We start from the raw sequence: 13,328 nt of genomic DNA, 5'->3' as shown, positions 1-13,328 counted from the left end.
AACGTTCAGAGAACTGAATTCTTCGGTGACTGAATGATCAAATACTAAGATAAATATTATTTCATCACAAGACATTTCTCAGTAATAACATGTCAGATGAAGTGAAAGTTGGTTTAGTGAAGGCAAACAATGTTTTTGACTTGAATAAACGCAGTTAGATTATTATTATTTTAATTAAGTTAAGTTACCATTTTAATTAGGCTATATATATTTTTTTAGTGAAGCTTTTAGGACTGCAAAACGATCAATCGCGATTAATTGATTCAAAATAGAAGTTTATGTTTACATTATTATTAGTGCTGCAAACGATTAATCGCATCCAAAATAAACGTGTTTGCATACCCTATTTGCTGTGTATGTTTATTATGTAGGATATGGCCTAAATGCACAAATATACTGTACTATAGGCTACAGTATATATTTTGAAAATATATGTATGTTTATATTCATGTAATTTATATTATATAAATGTAATATATAGCCTAAACATAACATATTTCTGTTAAATACAAATGTGCATATAGTGTGTGTGTGTGTGTGTGTATCTACATATACTATGCTCAAATGTCCAAAAATAAATCAATAAATAAAATAAATAAAAAATACAATGCTTTACAAAAAAAAAAAAAAAAAAAAATCCATTGATGTGGATTAATAATTGAGCTTAATGTAATGACCCCTCTGTGTATTGTTCATTCTGATTAGATTCCCTCCGCTTGCTGAACTAAACGAAGTAGGAATGTGATACTGTCAGCTCAGATACTCAGCCTATCAGCCAGTGACAAAAGATATCACTGATATTTCACCATAATCAAGTAAAAATACAGGCATAACTGCTAAAAGGTAAAAAAATGTTTTATTCATAAAAAAACATTTATTCAAAAAAACATTTCTTATTGTGATGTCATATATAATAATAACAGAAATTTAAATGCAGGTAGTGATGTCGATCTGATGGCTGAATGGATCAGCCGACTTCTCTTCTCTTCCTCTTTTACCTGCAGATCGTGCTGGTGAATTTCAGCTCAATGCTGCAGTGTACATGCGTTGACTGACCACGAGAGGGCGCAATATATCCATAACTTGCAATAAAGCAGATAACATATCGAGGCCATCGTAACGAAATGCACCAGTTCATGTCGAATCTGACAGAATGCATTCAGTATTAATTAAAGGCTTGAGCCTTGATGTTGCGGCATATTACACAGGCGCGTGCAAATTCCTGTAGTTGTTTTGCCATGCAAATTACAACCAACACAATTCCAAACCAGTAGGCTATTAGCATTCACCTTACTTCAACATGCAAACTGGCATATCCAAACAAATGTGTTCCTCCCCAGATCAGTAAAGAACACTGTGACAAACTGGATGCATTGGAGCTTCAGTGGAAATGCTGGTCATTACTTCCAGAAGTAAGCATACAGTGTCTCTCATTGTGTAATGTAGTGTTACAATGTACAAGGATTTTTTTTTTTTTTTGCGCTTTTTTTCTGAAAGGTCCATAGTGTGAGAAGAGCTTTTATAAATCAAATATGTTATTCCAAACACGGACACGTATGATATAGCCTACATCAGATTGCAAAGGTAATTTCAGTGCAACCATTCTTCGCCTCAGTAGACTGGGCTTTCTCGGGGTGAAATATAATTACACCGAGGCAGGGCATGAGCTGCTGCTCATGTTACCTTTGGATGACTAGACTGCAGCTGGGCGGTCCTTTACCGCACGAGCTACAAAGTCACTGGAGAACTAAGTTTGAAATGAGTCCCTGCTAAACAAACCTGTGCAACGCACACATCGAGCGCGCGCGCGATCAATAATGGACTCAGCCAAGCGGGATGAACACATGAGCGAGCACGCCGCCAACCTTCTGGGGACGCCACAGCGGTCCAAACGGACACAAAGCGCCACCAAAACAAAGTCAAGATACTTGAAAATCCTCTGTGCGGTAAGCGAAGACTCCTGGGATACTATGGGGGAAATAACAGCAGGTTTCTGAAACTTGGTTAATCAAGCAACCCATGAGAGTGCCACTCATTTAACCTTTAATCTTAATTGTTTGTGTAATTTTGTTACTTGTATTAATTTCAAGTTGACATACAGTATATTTCCATATAGGCCAGTGTATAGTACAACATAGTACAGTGTATAGCCTGCACATGGATAATAAAGTGTTTTCAAAAATGTATTTGTATACTTTCAGGAGAATTATATATGTGATCCTGGACCACAAAACCATGTTGTTGTTTTTTTCTACATAATCTAAGCACTGAAAATAATTGAGCTTTCTATTGATGTGTGATTTGTTGGGATCGGACTATATTTGGTCGAGAAAATCACTTTTAAAATTGTCCAAATTAAGTCCTTAGCAATGCATATTACTATTCCAAAATTAAGTTTTGATATATTTACATATCCACATTTTTGGAATAAAAGACAAATGTATCATTTTGACCCATATAATGTATTGTCGGCTATTGCTACAAATATACTTGTGCAACAATTTTTTTGTTTTCTTTCACCTTTCTTTGTTTTTCTAAGATTCTATTTGGCCATTTAGAGGTTGTTTTAGCTGAGATTCTGCTCATATTTGCATCATTATTCATCAGGATTCCCACGATCAATGAAAAGCTGGAAACAAATGTGATCTGCAGGCCAGGAGACGTCATGGAAATGAGTCTTTAATGGTCAGGTCATGCTGGTTTGCACTGTAATCATGATCAATTGGAAAAGTCATGGAAATGTGAATAGCTTGAGAATGCCAGAAAGCAAAGCTGGAAAACATGTAACTGGCTGCACTGGAGTTTCAGTGGAAATGCGGGTCATTACTTCCAGAAGCCAGCATACAGTGTCTCTCATTGTGTAATGTAGTGTTACAATGTCTCTTTGAGATTGAGCTAGTCGAGAACACTAATCCATTGTTTTGATATTTCATAAACAAGTGCAAATCTGTGGCTTAATCTTGATCACTTTAGGTTAATTTCTTTCTAAACAATGTTAGTGCTCAAATACCTCCTTCACCCATTTAAAGGAATAGTTCCCAAAACAATGAAAATTCTGTCATTGTTTAGTCAGCTTCAGGTTCTTGTGAACCTGTGTGAGTTTCTCTCTTCTGCTGAGCACAGTAGGAACCAGATACTGTTTGGTTACCCACATTCTTCAAAATATATTTTAATTTGTGGTCAGCAGCTTGAGGGTGAGTGACAGAACTTTTTATTTTTGGGTGAACTGTCACTTTAAGCAAATAGACGCAGTCACCAGCAGGCACAAATCTTAATCATTATTTAGAAAAATCATCTAAGAGGAAATCTCTTTTCAAAATGCCAAAAAGAAAACATCCGATCTTGATTTAGTATGACGTTCTAAATTCAACAAAGCTGCATCCTAGCATCTGATCTCATATTTCAGCAACCCTTTCTTTAAACTGAACAATTCACTTTAAAGCTTAGAGGGAATGAAAAGTGTATGTACCATTCCCGCTGGTTCAATAGTCAGTGTTTTTAAAGAGACAGCACCACTAAAAAGTTATTTATTTATTTATAAAATCTTACAAAACCAAATAAAGTCTTAAAATGTCACAAAAGATTTCTATTTCATAGAAGTGCTGTTTCGATTTTGAAGTTTCTGTTCTTCAAATGTCATGGTTTCCACCAAAATATTAAGCAGTTTCCAACGTTAAAATAAGAAATATTTCTTGAGCAGTAAAGCTGCATATTAGACTGATTTCTGAAGGATCATCTGACACTGAAGACTGGAGTAATGATGCTGAAAATTCAGCTTTGCCATCACAGGAATTTTAATATATATATATGATGTTTTGGAGTTGCTTCAACCTTCGGAAGTGAAAAACAAACCGCGGTAACAGTGTTAAAGTAGCCCAGTTCTGCGGGAAGACCGCGGACTTGACAACACTCCTGTAGTGTTCAGTGTATGTTCACAGGAAGTGAACTTTTGACCTTGATGTTTGTAGTGAAATGCCAGTATTGAACTACAAGGCTAGTTTCTGCTTAGAATTTAGCAACATTTATGTCAAAGAAACGTTTATTATTACAGTATTTCATAAAGTCCAAGCTAATTATATTAATGCAAATGATATATGCTTTAAAAAATCTTGAAACTACAGTTTTTGCCCTCTTGTTTCTCTCTATCTATAGGTCCTTCTGCTTGGCTTGTTGGCTTTAATTCTCACAGTAGTATTTATACTCAAACTCCGCTGCAGTGATAAAGGTATCTACATTTTCTACTTTTTTTTTTCTGGTCATGGTTTTAACATATCATTCAGTTTTTACATGCTCATTATTTTGTGTTTTCCAGTTACTAACAGCTGTAGAAACCGCTGCTTGTCCAGAAGTGGTGACTCTAACGCTGCGTGCCGCTGTGACGCTGCGTGTGTGAATGAAGGCACCTGCTGTGTGGACTATGAGGAGGTGTGTGTGGAACCAGGTAAGTGACATTTCATGCGTCCTGTTTGATCAATTCTGTTCAGATTGAATGTGTCCTGAGTCTCTGGCTTCATAACTGCACACAGTACATCACTGTTGACGTCAGTGTGCTTCTTAATACAGTCAATAAGCGACAAGGATGACTTTTGTGAGTTTTTTTGGCAACCCATCTACACTTAGTTAGTCTGTTAAACTTCCCCTTCTATGTTCCAAAAAAAATGAAACTCACACCTCATGTCTTTCCAAACCTTTCAGACCTTTGTTCATCTTCAGAACACAAATAAAGATATTTCTGATGAAATCTGACTGAGAGCTTTTTATTTTTGTTTACCACATTTGTGTGGTACTATTTTGATAATGTCCTTACTTCCTTTTTGGTCCTCGAACATGTCAGTTGTGTGGTTGTCTATGCAGGACCAGAAAACTCTCGGATCATCAAAAATCACCTAATTTTTTCCCCTGAATATCAACAAAGGTCTTACAGGTTTGGAACAACATGAGGGCGAGTAAATAATAACAGAATTTAGATTTCTGCATGAACTATCCCCTTTAATATTAGGCATGAACTCTCCTTTGGGTCATAGTAATATCATGCTGTTTTGTGTTTCGGTAGCCTGGCAAACCAGCTGTGTTTGGCAATGTGTCTGAGATCGAAAAAGAAAAGGAAAATGAAGTTATATTCATAGTATGTGTGCAGACACTGACCATTTATTCAGGGGTGTAACAGCCCAGAAAAGGCCTGCAAACATTGGAAACAAGAAAGTCTGTTTAAAGCATCAACACCCACCTGTTGAAATCCCCTCAGTGAAGTGTTAGAGCTCTATAGTTAGGGTTTAAAGTCCCTCCCTGTAGTTTTTTTTTTTCCCTGTTGTTTTGAATCGGCTCCATTTTCCAGCACAGTAGCCGAATGTTCCTCCCTGTGGCGCCTGCCCTGTGCGCTGCATGTGTGGGACGGCTGCATGTAAAGGATCAGTGACTCTGGGTCTGCTGAGACCGACTCTTTTCTTGTCTCACCGTCTCCACCTGTCTCATTTTTTCACATGTATAATATCTGCCGGTAATAATGCTGTAGCTGTTTGAGTCATAAACACAAAACCCACAAACCCACATTCAGAATGTGTTCGGTTGCTTTATCTAACATCTTTGTCCTAGAATGTCAAGATGAGTGCTTCTACCGACTGGAAACACACATCTACAACACCTTTATCTTTTCGAAAGATATGATTATATGACTAGCCAACGATCTTGACGCTCTCGTGTCATCTGTGTCCCCGCTGTGTTCCAGGTCAGCGCTGGACGTGTTCTAAATTCCGCTGCGGTGAGGAGCGTTCGCTGAACCGCCTCTGCTCCTGTTCTGAAGACTGTGTGAAAGTGGGTGACTGCTGCTTAAACTACAAGAGCACATGTAAAGGTACAACACATGCTTCGCTCTGCATTCCATTCCCATCGAGTCGCTACACGACATGCTAGCTGTAATTTATGTTGTATAAATGTAAATAAAGACATCTTGGGTTGATACAATCTCATATAAGACCCAGAAAGCCAGTTAGGTTTTTGTTTCAGCTTTGAACAGACACGAATCTGTTTCACTGAAAGGCTCATAAGCGTCTGTGAAGTTGAGATGGATCTGAAGGATTTGTCTTTGAAGTTTTGTAGGCCTGGACTTCATCTCTCCACAGCAGGACAGAGAGCAGTGAAGCGTATCTAGGTTGTTTTCCTTTTTTATTTTCACAAATGTTCTTCTGATTATTTCAGGTCACGTTTCAGGTGTGTTTGGACAGAATAATGTCCAAGTAGTTATATTGTATACATGTTTACTCCAATAAATAGGTTTATTTTGGGATGAACTATGGCTTTAAGTTCTACTCAAGTGGGTCAAAAACAACAAAACACTATAAATTGCATTTAAGTATTTTACATTAATTATGTTACATTACATTATAAAAACCAACTTAAAATGCTACTATAGAAAATAAGCATTGGTAAAATTGTACTCTTGACTTAAAACCTTCGGTTAAAGAAATACAGCTCTTGTGACAACTTTATGTATGACAACTAGCTCTGATGTCCACATTTTCTAAGCAGGATATTTGTGTGAGAGCAAAAGAAAGAAAAGATTTCGCCGTAGTTGAAAGCTCTGCATCTGCTCTTCGAAATCCTCTGAAAACACACATTGTTCACATCTGATGTGAGTTAAACACAGCAGGGGTTTAAGACTCCACATGTTGGCCGTTAACTCATCACTTCAGTGACTGTTATGTACACAATCATAGCAATGTTTGTACTTGTAATCGCATTAGTGGCTGACAGCTAATCATTATCACTTGAAAAAAAAAAGTGTCCTGGACTGTGTCAGTTGTTTGGATCACTAGAAGATCATTTTTCCAGTACTTTGCCTTTATCTCAGATTGATTAAGTTTGAATGCATGTCTGGTTTTAAGGCCACAATATATTTCAAGCGAAGCTCGTTTTCGTTTATCCTTTTGGGGCAAAAAGGCTGAGGGATGGTATACTGATTTGTGAACTTTCCAACACCCCCGCACTGCTGGAGGCAATGCAAACATGTGTCACGATGCTCACGCTTCTCCCCCAAACAAAACAACGATGAAATGAAGAAGTGGAGACAAGGGAATAATGATTAGCAGAGTCAAGAGTCAAGTGTCATGTTTGCAATACAAAAGAACCTGACATTTCCATGATCCGACCTTTATGGAAAGTGATTCACACTTCCTCGTACGCTGGAAACTTTAGCATGATGTGGAAAAAAAAATATTGGAGACAGTTCGTTACTTTATTTTATTAGTTTTCATTTATTTTATTAAACTGGATAAACTGTTTTTATATTTTATGTGGTGTCATGATTTACTTTTGATTAAAAAAAAAGGTTTATTATTGTATCCTTGTTTGACATTTCATTTATTGTATACCCTTTAAATATTTAAATTAATATTGAAAGACAAACAATAGCAGCAGTGTGGTGTAACGTATTTGAAACACATGTATTTTTATATATTTACTCTTTCCTTGCATTCTTTTCATGGCTTTGGGAAACCTGTCTCAGATATTTCTCTACATCACTTTTTGCATAACTCCAGGTCGTCGACACAAAGCTTCGTTGCAGTTACTTTCTAGGAATTAAATGCTATCTCTGGATCTTCCTCTGGAAGTGTCTCTGCGAGCGATCGCACAGCTGCGGATATATTTGTGGCAGCTCAGCTATTGGACACTCCAGTGTATTCAGGAGATGTTGTTCTATGCTCGGACCTCTGAAGAATGAGAAACAAACCTGGGGAAAAAATTGCACATTAAAGAAGGTGGCGTTTCAGAGCACACCCAACAAGTGCGTAACCGCCATGGACCAATGGAAGGCTGTTTCAGACTGCCGAAACATACTCAAAACAAATTTAATTTTGGCCTGATTTTGTTCGAAATGATGTAATTTCAGCCCATTCTTCGATTTAGTTTGAAGTATACCAGGGCCTTTATTGTCTTACCAACATGTTCACCCTCTACTGCGTTTGAAAACTCAACTGTTCCTCATCATGCTTTCATTTCTCTTTCTCACTTCTAACTCAATGGCAACTTTAGAAAATTAATCACTGAAAGAACAAATACACCAGGCCAGAGTTTCAAGTTACTATTAATACTATTTCCTTTCTCTTCCTTCTTTTCTTCACAGGTGAAAAACCTTGGCTGGAAGAGGACTGTGAAGACATCAGGACTCCTCAGTGTCCTGTTGGGTAACAGACTTATGTTTATAAATGAGAAGGCTCTGTATCAAGATCTCGATCAGGTTAATATCATTAACTCAAAGGTTAGAAGTTAGCATCTCCATATACAGAGTTCTGGCATGAAACTCTGGATGGTGCAGTCCGATAGGTCTAACTCAATCTGACCTAGTGACATCATCATCACATGATGCAGCTGATTGGTTCTCTCTTGTATCGGTAGCCAATACGCTCGCTGTTCAGCATTCAAACATATGACTAGTAGTTGCCGTAGCAGTTAGAGCTCACTTCAGAAAAACCCTCCACCTTCCCCAGCTCCACCTGTATAGTTCTGCTACGAGGTGATTTATGTATTCTATATGGGGTTATTTCATGTGTTATATTTGCAGCAGCAATATTTCTTACATGCTAACAACAGCATTTTGTGGATGGATTGGCAGTAGAGAGTCTCAGTACAGTACAGCAACAGCAGAAGCGTATCAGAAATATTCTGCCAAGACCAGATACATTAACAATGTAATGTACATTACCATGCCAGTCCCTCCGAGAGTTGACATGACAGAACTATAGTTAATGAGGCTTTATAGGAACAGTGTGTGTCTGTTGCCAGTATATAGTTACCAACTCTTGGAATAAGTGGCCTAGAAATGGTGTTTATTTCATAACATAACACTGTAAATTGTCTGCATCCTTAAACTTTCTGGGTCTTTTTCGGTTTAAGAGCTTTTAAATCACATGTGGACTTTTAAGTGGCACTGTATATAAATGCACCTACGGTATTTAGATGCACAGAGAGAAGTTTAGGCGTGTTTGTGTTTATGTCTGACTCTGGGTAAATGGACTGTGTGGTCAGTGTTGTTTTTCCATTAGCTATAATAAACATACTCTGAAGTACATTTAGCTTTAACCGTAATGGTACTTGCTGGCATGAACACAAATAGACAACTTAATGAGCCATGTGCTTTAACTTTAAAACCGTTTTTTGCTACCATTACATCTCATCAGAAAAAGCTAAAACATTATGGGAAGCCATTCACCTATACTGAAAATAATTTGAAATAATATAAAAGTAATATTCAGGAAAATTGTATATTCAATACACATTTTTATTTTATAACTTCATTGACTGGCCGCTTGAGGCTGGCTGCAAAAGAGAGTCAGTCCCATAGACTCCCCATGTTAAAATGCCCAACTTTACAGCAGAAAAAAACATGTTTTCAGCCTGGTTCAAAAAATGATTTGGGTCTATATAGCTAATTTTGCCCTTCATGACAATTGTGAGGGGGGTGATTTTCTTTATAACTCATCCGTTTAAATTATATTAAGCCTTAAAGTTCTGCATAATTAAGGGCGTGGCCACTTGAGTGACAGGTCAATTGCCACTGCTGTCACAGCCGTCGCGCTAGGGGGGCGTGGCTTCAGCAACCAACTCCCGCCCTTTTGCCCATTTTCGATTGTCCGGGAGAGTAGCGCGGTGACGCGCTGCCAAGATGGCGATGGCTCGCTCTGCACACTTTAGGGCTTCAAAAACTCTCTTCAGGAGTCTACGGGTGACGTCACGGACACTATGTCCATGTTTTTATACAGTCTATGGTCTATACTAAGGAAGCTATGATGACTTTAACCTTGATTTTTTATATAACCTACTTGCCGAGGCCAGCCTAAAAAGATGCTCAGGACAGTTGACGGGCCACTGCTGCGGATCGTCATGAAAGATTATCTTTTTCACGTGTTTTAAGCCTTACCCCTTGTCGATTTAAATATTAAAGCATCCAAACACCAGATGCGGAAAAGCTGAACAGAGAAGCTGGTTACTGGTGTTTGGTGCGGAGAGAGAGAGAGAGACGCGTATCACGGACAGCGACACTGAACCAAGCTCTCTTCTGAGAAGTTCTCCTCGAAGACCCTCTTGCACCTGAACGAACAAATACAAATCGCAGTTTGAACAGGGCTCACGCAGAGAAAGGCGTCTCAAAACACTTGAACATGTCAAAATATCCACCTTGGAAATTATGTTCGAAAAAACTGTCAGTTATTTCTTAAGTGAAAGTAAATTGTGTATTTTATTGGATGCGTTCATCTTCTCTTAAAGTGACCGCGCCTAATTTAGCTACTGGCTGCTGTAATGTTAATCCAAGAAAATGAAAATGAAAATCACCCTCTTGACTACTTTTTAGTTTTAACAGTCAAACCAAAAATTGTTCAGACACCAGATATAATTTTTTATATATATAGCAAAACTTTAATAATGTGAGAAATGTTGAAGGTGTCTGAATAAATGTAGGTTTGATTGTATATTTCATTTTTACATTGAAGACTATCTAGTGCTATTTTACATTTAATTATTTGGTTTTTGTACCTTGACACCTACAAACTTGAAAAAATAAGTTAGCACAAATAAATAAAAATAAACAAACATACAAATTAAACAATTTCAAACAGGGCCCACTTGTACAACCTTCACCGGGTCCCCGCTGACCCCAGCTACGGCTCTGCTCACGCCTGTTTCACACATACTCCGTCTGCAGTGCGTATGCAGTCCGTGTGTGTTACGTATGTGGTGCAGCACAGACTCGATGTGCTTTCACACATGATGCGTTTGCAGTTCGCTACTCTGTACGTACTGGAATCCGTTAACATGGGTGCGTAAAAAAATATGCAACACATACGCACTGCAGACGGAGTATGTGTGAAACAGGCGTAAGGTTGTTTGCACCTTGTGCAATGTGAAATTTGTTTACAGCTTTTTCAAGCACTTTGTGATGAGCCCCTTTTCTAATGCACCACCTAGCTTGATAAACCCCTTCTCAAAGACTTACTGTTTGTCAATTTTATTTGGGTAACACACAAATAATTCGAATGAGTCATTTTAATCTAGATTAATCTAGATTAATTTCAAGATCACAGTGAGATTAATCTAGATTAAAAATATGAATCTATGCCCACCACTAATATATATATATATATATATGAAATTCAATTGTCTTACAGTGGGGTAATGTATCTTTAAAGACAAGGATGTTAGAATGTTGCCATCATACAGTCAGATAGATAACATTAAGACAAATTATATTGGAGGGATATTGCGCCTTTTGCAATATTTTTGCACATAAAGTCTGGTAACTAGTTAAAAGCTGTATGATCAAAATGCTAAATATGAATATATTTTCATAACATCAAAAGTTTGCCTATTAGGAGTCTCAAGTCTCTGAAGTAATGCATGTTTGTCTCTGTTATTCTGGTTGTTGTAGACATGCATCAACATCTGTGTTCTCTGGGTGAAACCCTGCTCAAGTTTCCTATTGCTATTTTTACCCATGGGTACTTCAACTGAAAAAGGAAGCTACTTTATTCCATGGCATGTCAAGCATGTCTAAAAACTTCGTCTTTTTCTGTAGGTTTGCTAAACCGCCACTGCTTCTGGTGTCTCTGGATGGATTCAGGGCCGGATACATGGAGGCCTACAGCAGCCTGCTTCCTGTCATCAACAAACTCAGTATGTCAGAGTCTGATCCTGACTCTAGAATGATGTCTGTCATATCTGTTAGGGGAATCTGATGAACATTTTTAATTGACTTGTGTTTAAAATGACTTAACATTTGTCATTCTGATGAATTAATAAGTCGAATTCATCTTGTAAGAGGACTGTTGTATTAAAACCAACTGAAGCATCTAGCAATTATAATACTCACTGGTCTAAACCCGTGGTTCTGAACTCTTTATCACTCCAAGACCGCCCATCGTCCACAATATTCCAGGATTCCCCACATGTAGACTAATAGGTTTCTTCTGGTGCATTTGCTGTAATAAAAAAAAGTTTTTTTTTATTTTGTTTTTTTTTTTATGACCAAAACTAGTAGCATCCATATTAAAATAAGTAATAATAATTCATAAATAAGTATAATTAAGATTAAAATGATTATGTTTAAAACAAATTTATAGTAATTTTCTAGTCGTTCATGATTTACTGGATAAAGATTAAGGATAAGTACTTTAAAAAATATTATGTACAAATTTTGCCTGATAAAGTAGAAAATGTAACTATTAAAACTATTAAGTTATGCATCGCTGTTGAAATCCCCATTGCATTTAAGAGCTTATTAATTTTCATTTTTTTTCCAGGTCTAGAAGTCATATTTGTAAAATTAGGCTACTTCATATATCCAGATTTTCCAAGACTTCTGATTTATTTATTTTTGGTTGTTTTGTCTTATTTAAAAAAAAACAAAAACAAATAATAATTAATTTATGGTTAATCTCATCTTGTTTCTTCAGGGAAATGTGGGACCTCCACCCCGTATATGAGACCTGCTTATCCCACCAAGACTTTCCCAAATCATTACACCATAGTGACGGTAAGTGACAGGCAGAAATTAAGCAACAATTGCTCATACAGTATACATGTCATAATGTAATGATGGTTATCATTTTTGCTTTCTTTAGTAACAAGACAGTCAATTACTCTGTTCCAATGGTTGCTTTACAGACTGTACAGGTTCATTTGCTTTGTTCCTGTTTTATAATGAGTGAAATAATGCTTTCATAAAATGTTTTTCGTTTGCAGGGTTTGTATCCAGAATCACATGGAATTGTGGACAATAAGATGTATGATGTCACTCGCAATGCCTCGTTCAGTTTGAAATCTGATGAGAAATTCAACCCTGTATGGTACCAGGGCGAACCAGTGAGTATTCAACACATCTGCAATCTTCTCGATTTGTGAGGATCTGTTTAATAAAGATTAGAGAATTTTCTTGTGAAACCTTTAAACTCGGTTTACATCCCCTCAGTTTGAATGTATTTATTTATTTAGAACCTTAAAACCTTACATTTTGTTACATAATGTAATATCAATCAAAAATATATATTTTCCCATAAACAAAACATTCATGCAAAGATTGTTTATTATAAAGACCATAATTAATGCATATTGCATGCACATGCATACATAGGCACCAACATCCACAACAAAACCATGCTGGTTGACTGTCATTTCTAGCAGTCATCCCAGCATTAGCCAACCTAAACCAACAAGTCTTTGTTAACCCAATGAAAAATAAACAGAAATGTCACAGTCGGTCTTGGACTGATAGTTTTTAAATAACACATCCTTACAATTTTTTGTTTGATGACCCATCCATTTGACATCAGCTATTGATG

The 13,328-nt window shown here is 37.0% G+C and overlaps 1 protein-coding gene across 1 annotated transcript in view; it reads left to right on the top strand.

The window, feature by feature from the left end:
- Nucleotides 1–1,566: 1,566 nt before the first annotated feature.
- The window catches only part of LOC127984449 (ectonucleotide pyrophosphatase/phosphodiesterase family member 1), a 39,555-nt gene continuing 27,793 nt past the window's right edge, over nucleotides 1,567–13,328 (top strand). The window contains exons 1-8 of the mRNA XM_052587090.1: nucleotides 1,567–1,946; nucleotides 4,153–4,225; nucleotides 4,313–4,441; nucleotides 5,726–5,851; nucleotides 8,120–8,180; nucleotides 11,567–11,664; nucleotides 12,444–12,523; nucleotides 12,733–12,852. Of these exons, the coding sequence (XP_052443050.1) occupies nucleotides 1,818–1,946; nucleotides 4,153–4,225; nucleotides 4,313–4,441; nucleotides 5,726–5,851; nucleotides 8,120–8,180; nucleotides 11,567–11,664; nucleotides 12,444–12,523; nucleotides 12,733–12,852 (816 nt within the window). The 5' untranslated portion in view covers nucleotides 1,567–1,817. The remainder of the gene's footprint in view (nucleotides 1,947–4,152; nucleotides 4,226–4,312; nucleotides 4,442–5,725; nucleotides 5,852–8,119; nucleotides 8,181–11,566; nucleotides 11,665–12,443; nucleotides 12,524–12,732; nucleotides 12,853–13,328) is intronic.

Source organism: Carassius gibelio, chromosome B20 (genome assembly GCF_023724105.1).
Source record: "Carassius gibelio isolate Cgi1373 ecotype wild population from Czech Republic chromosome B20, carGib1.2-hapl.c, whole genome shotgun sequence".
Lineage (NCBI taxonomy): Eukaryota > Metazoa > Chordata > Actinopteri > Cypriniformes > Cyprinidae > Carassius > Carassius gibelio.
This window is presented reverse-complemented; position numbering and strand designations above follow the sequence as displayed.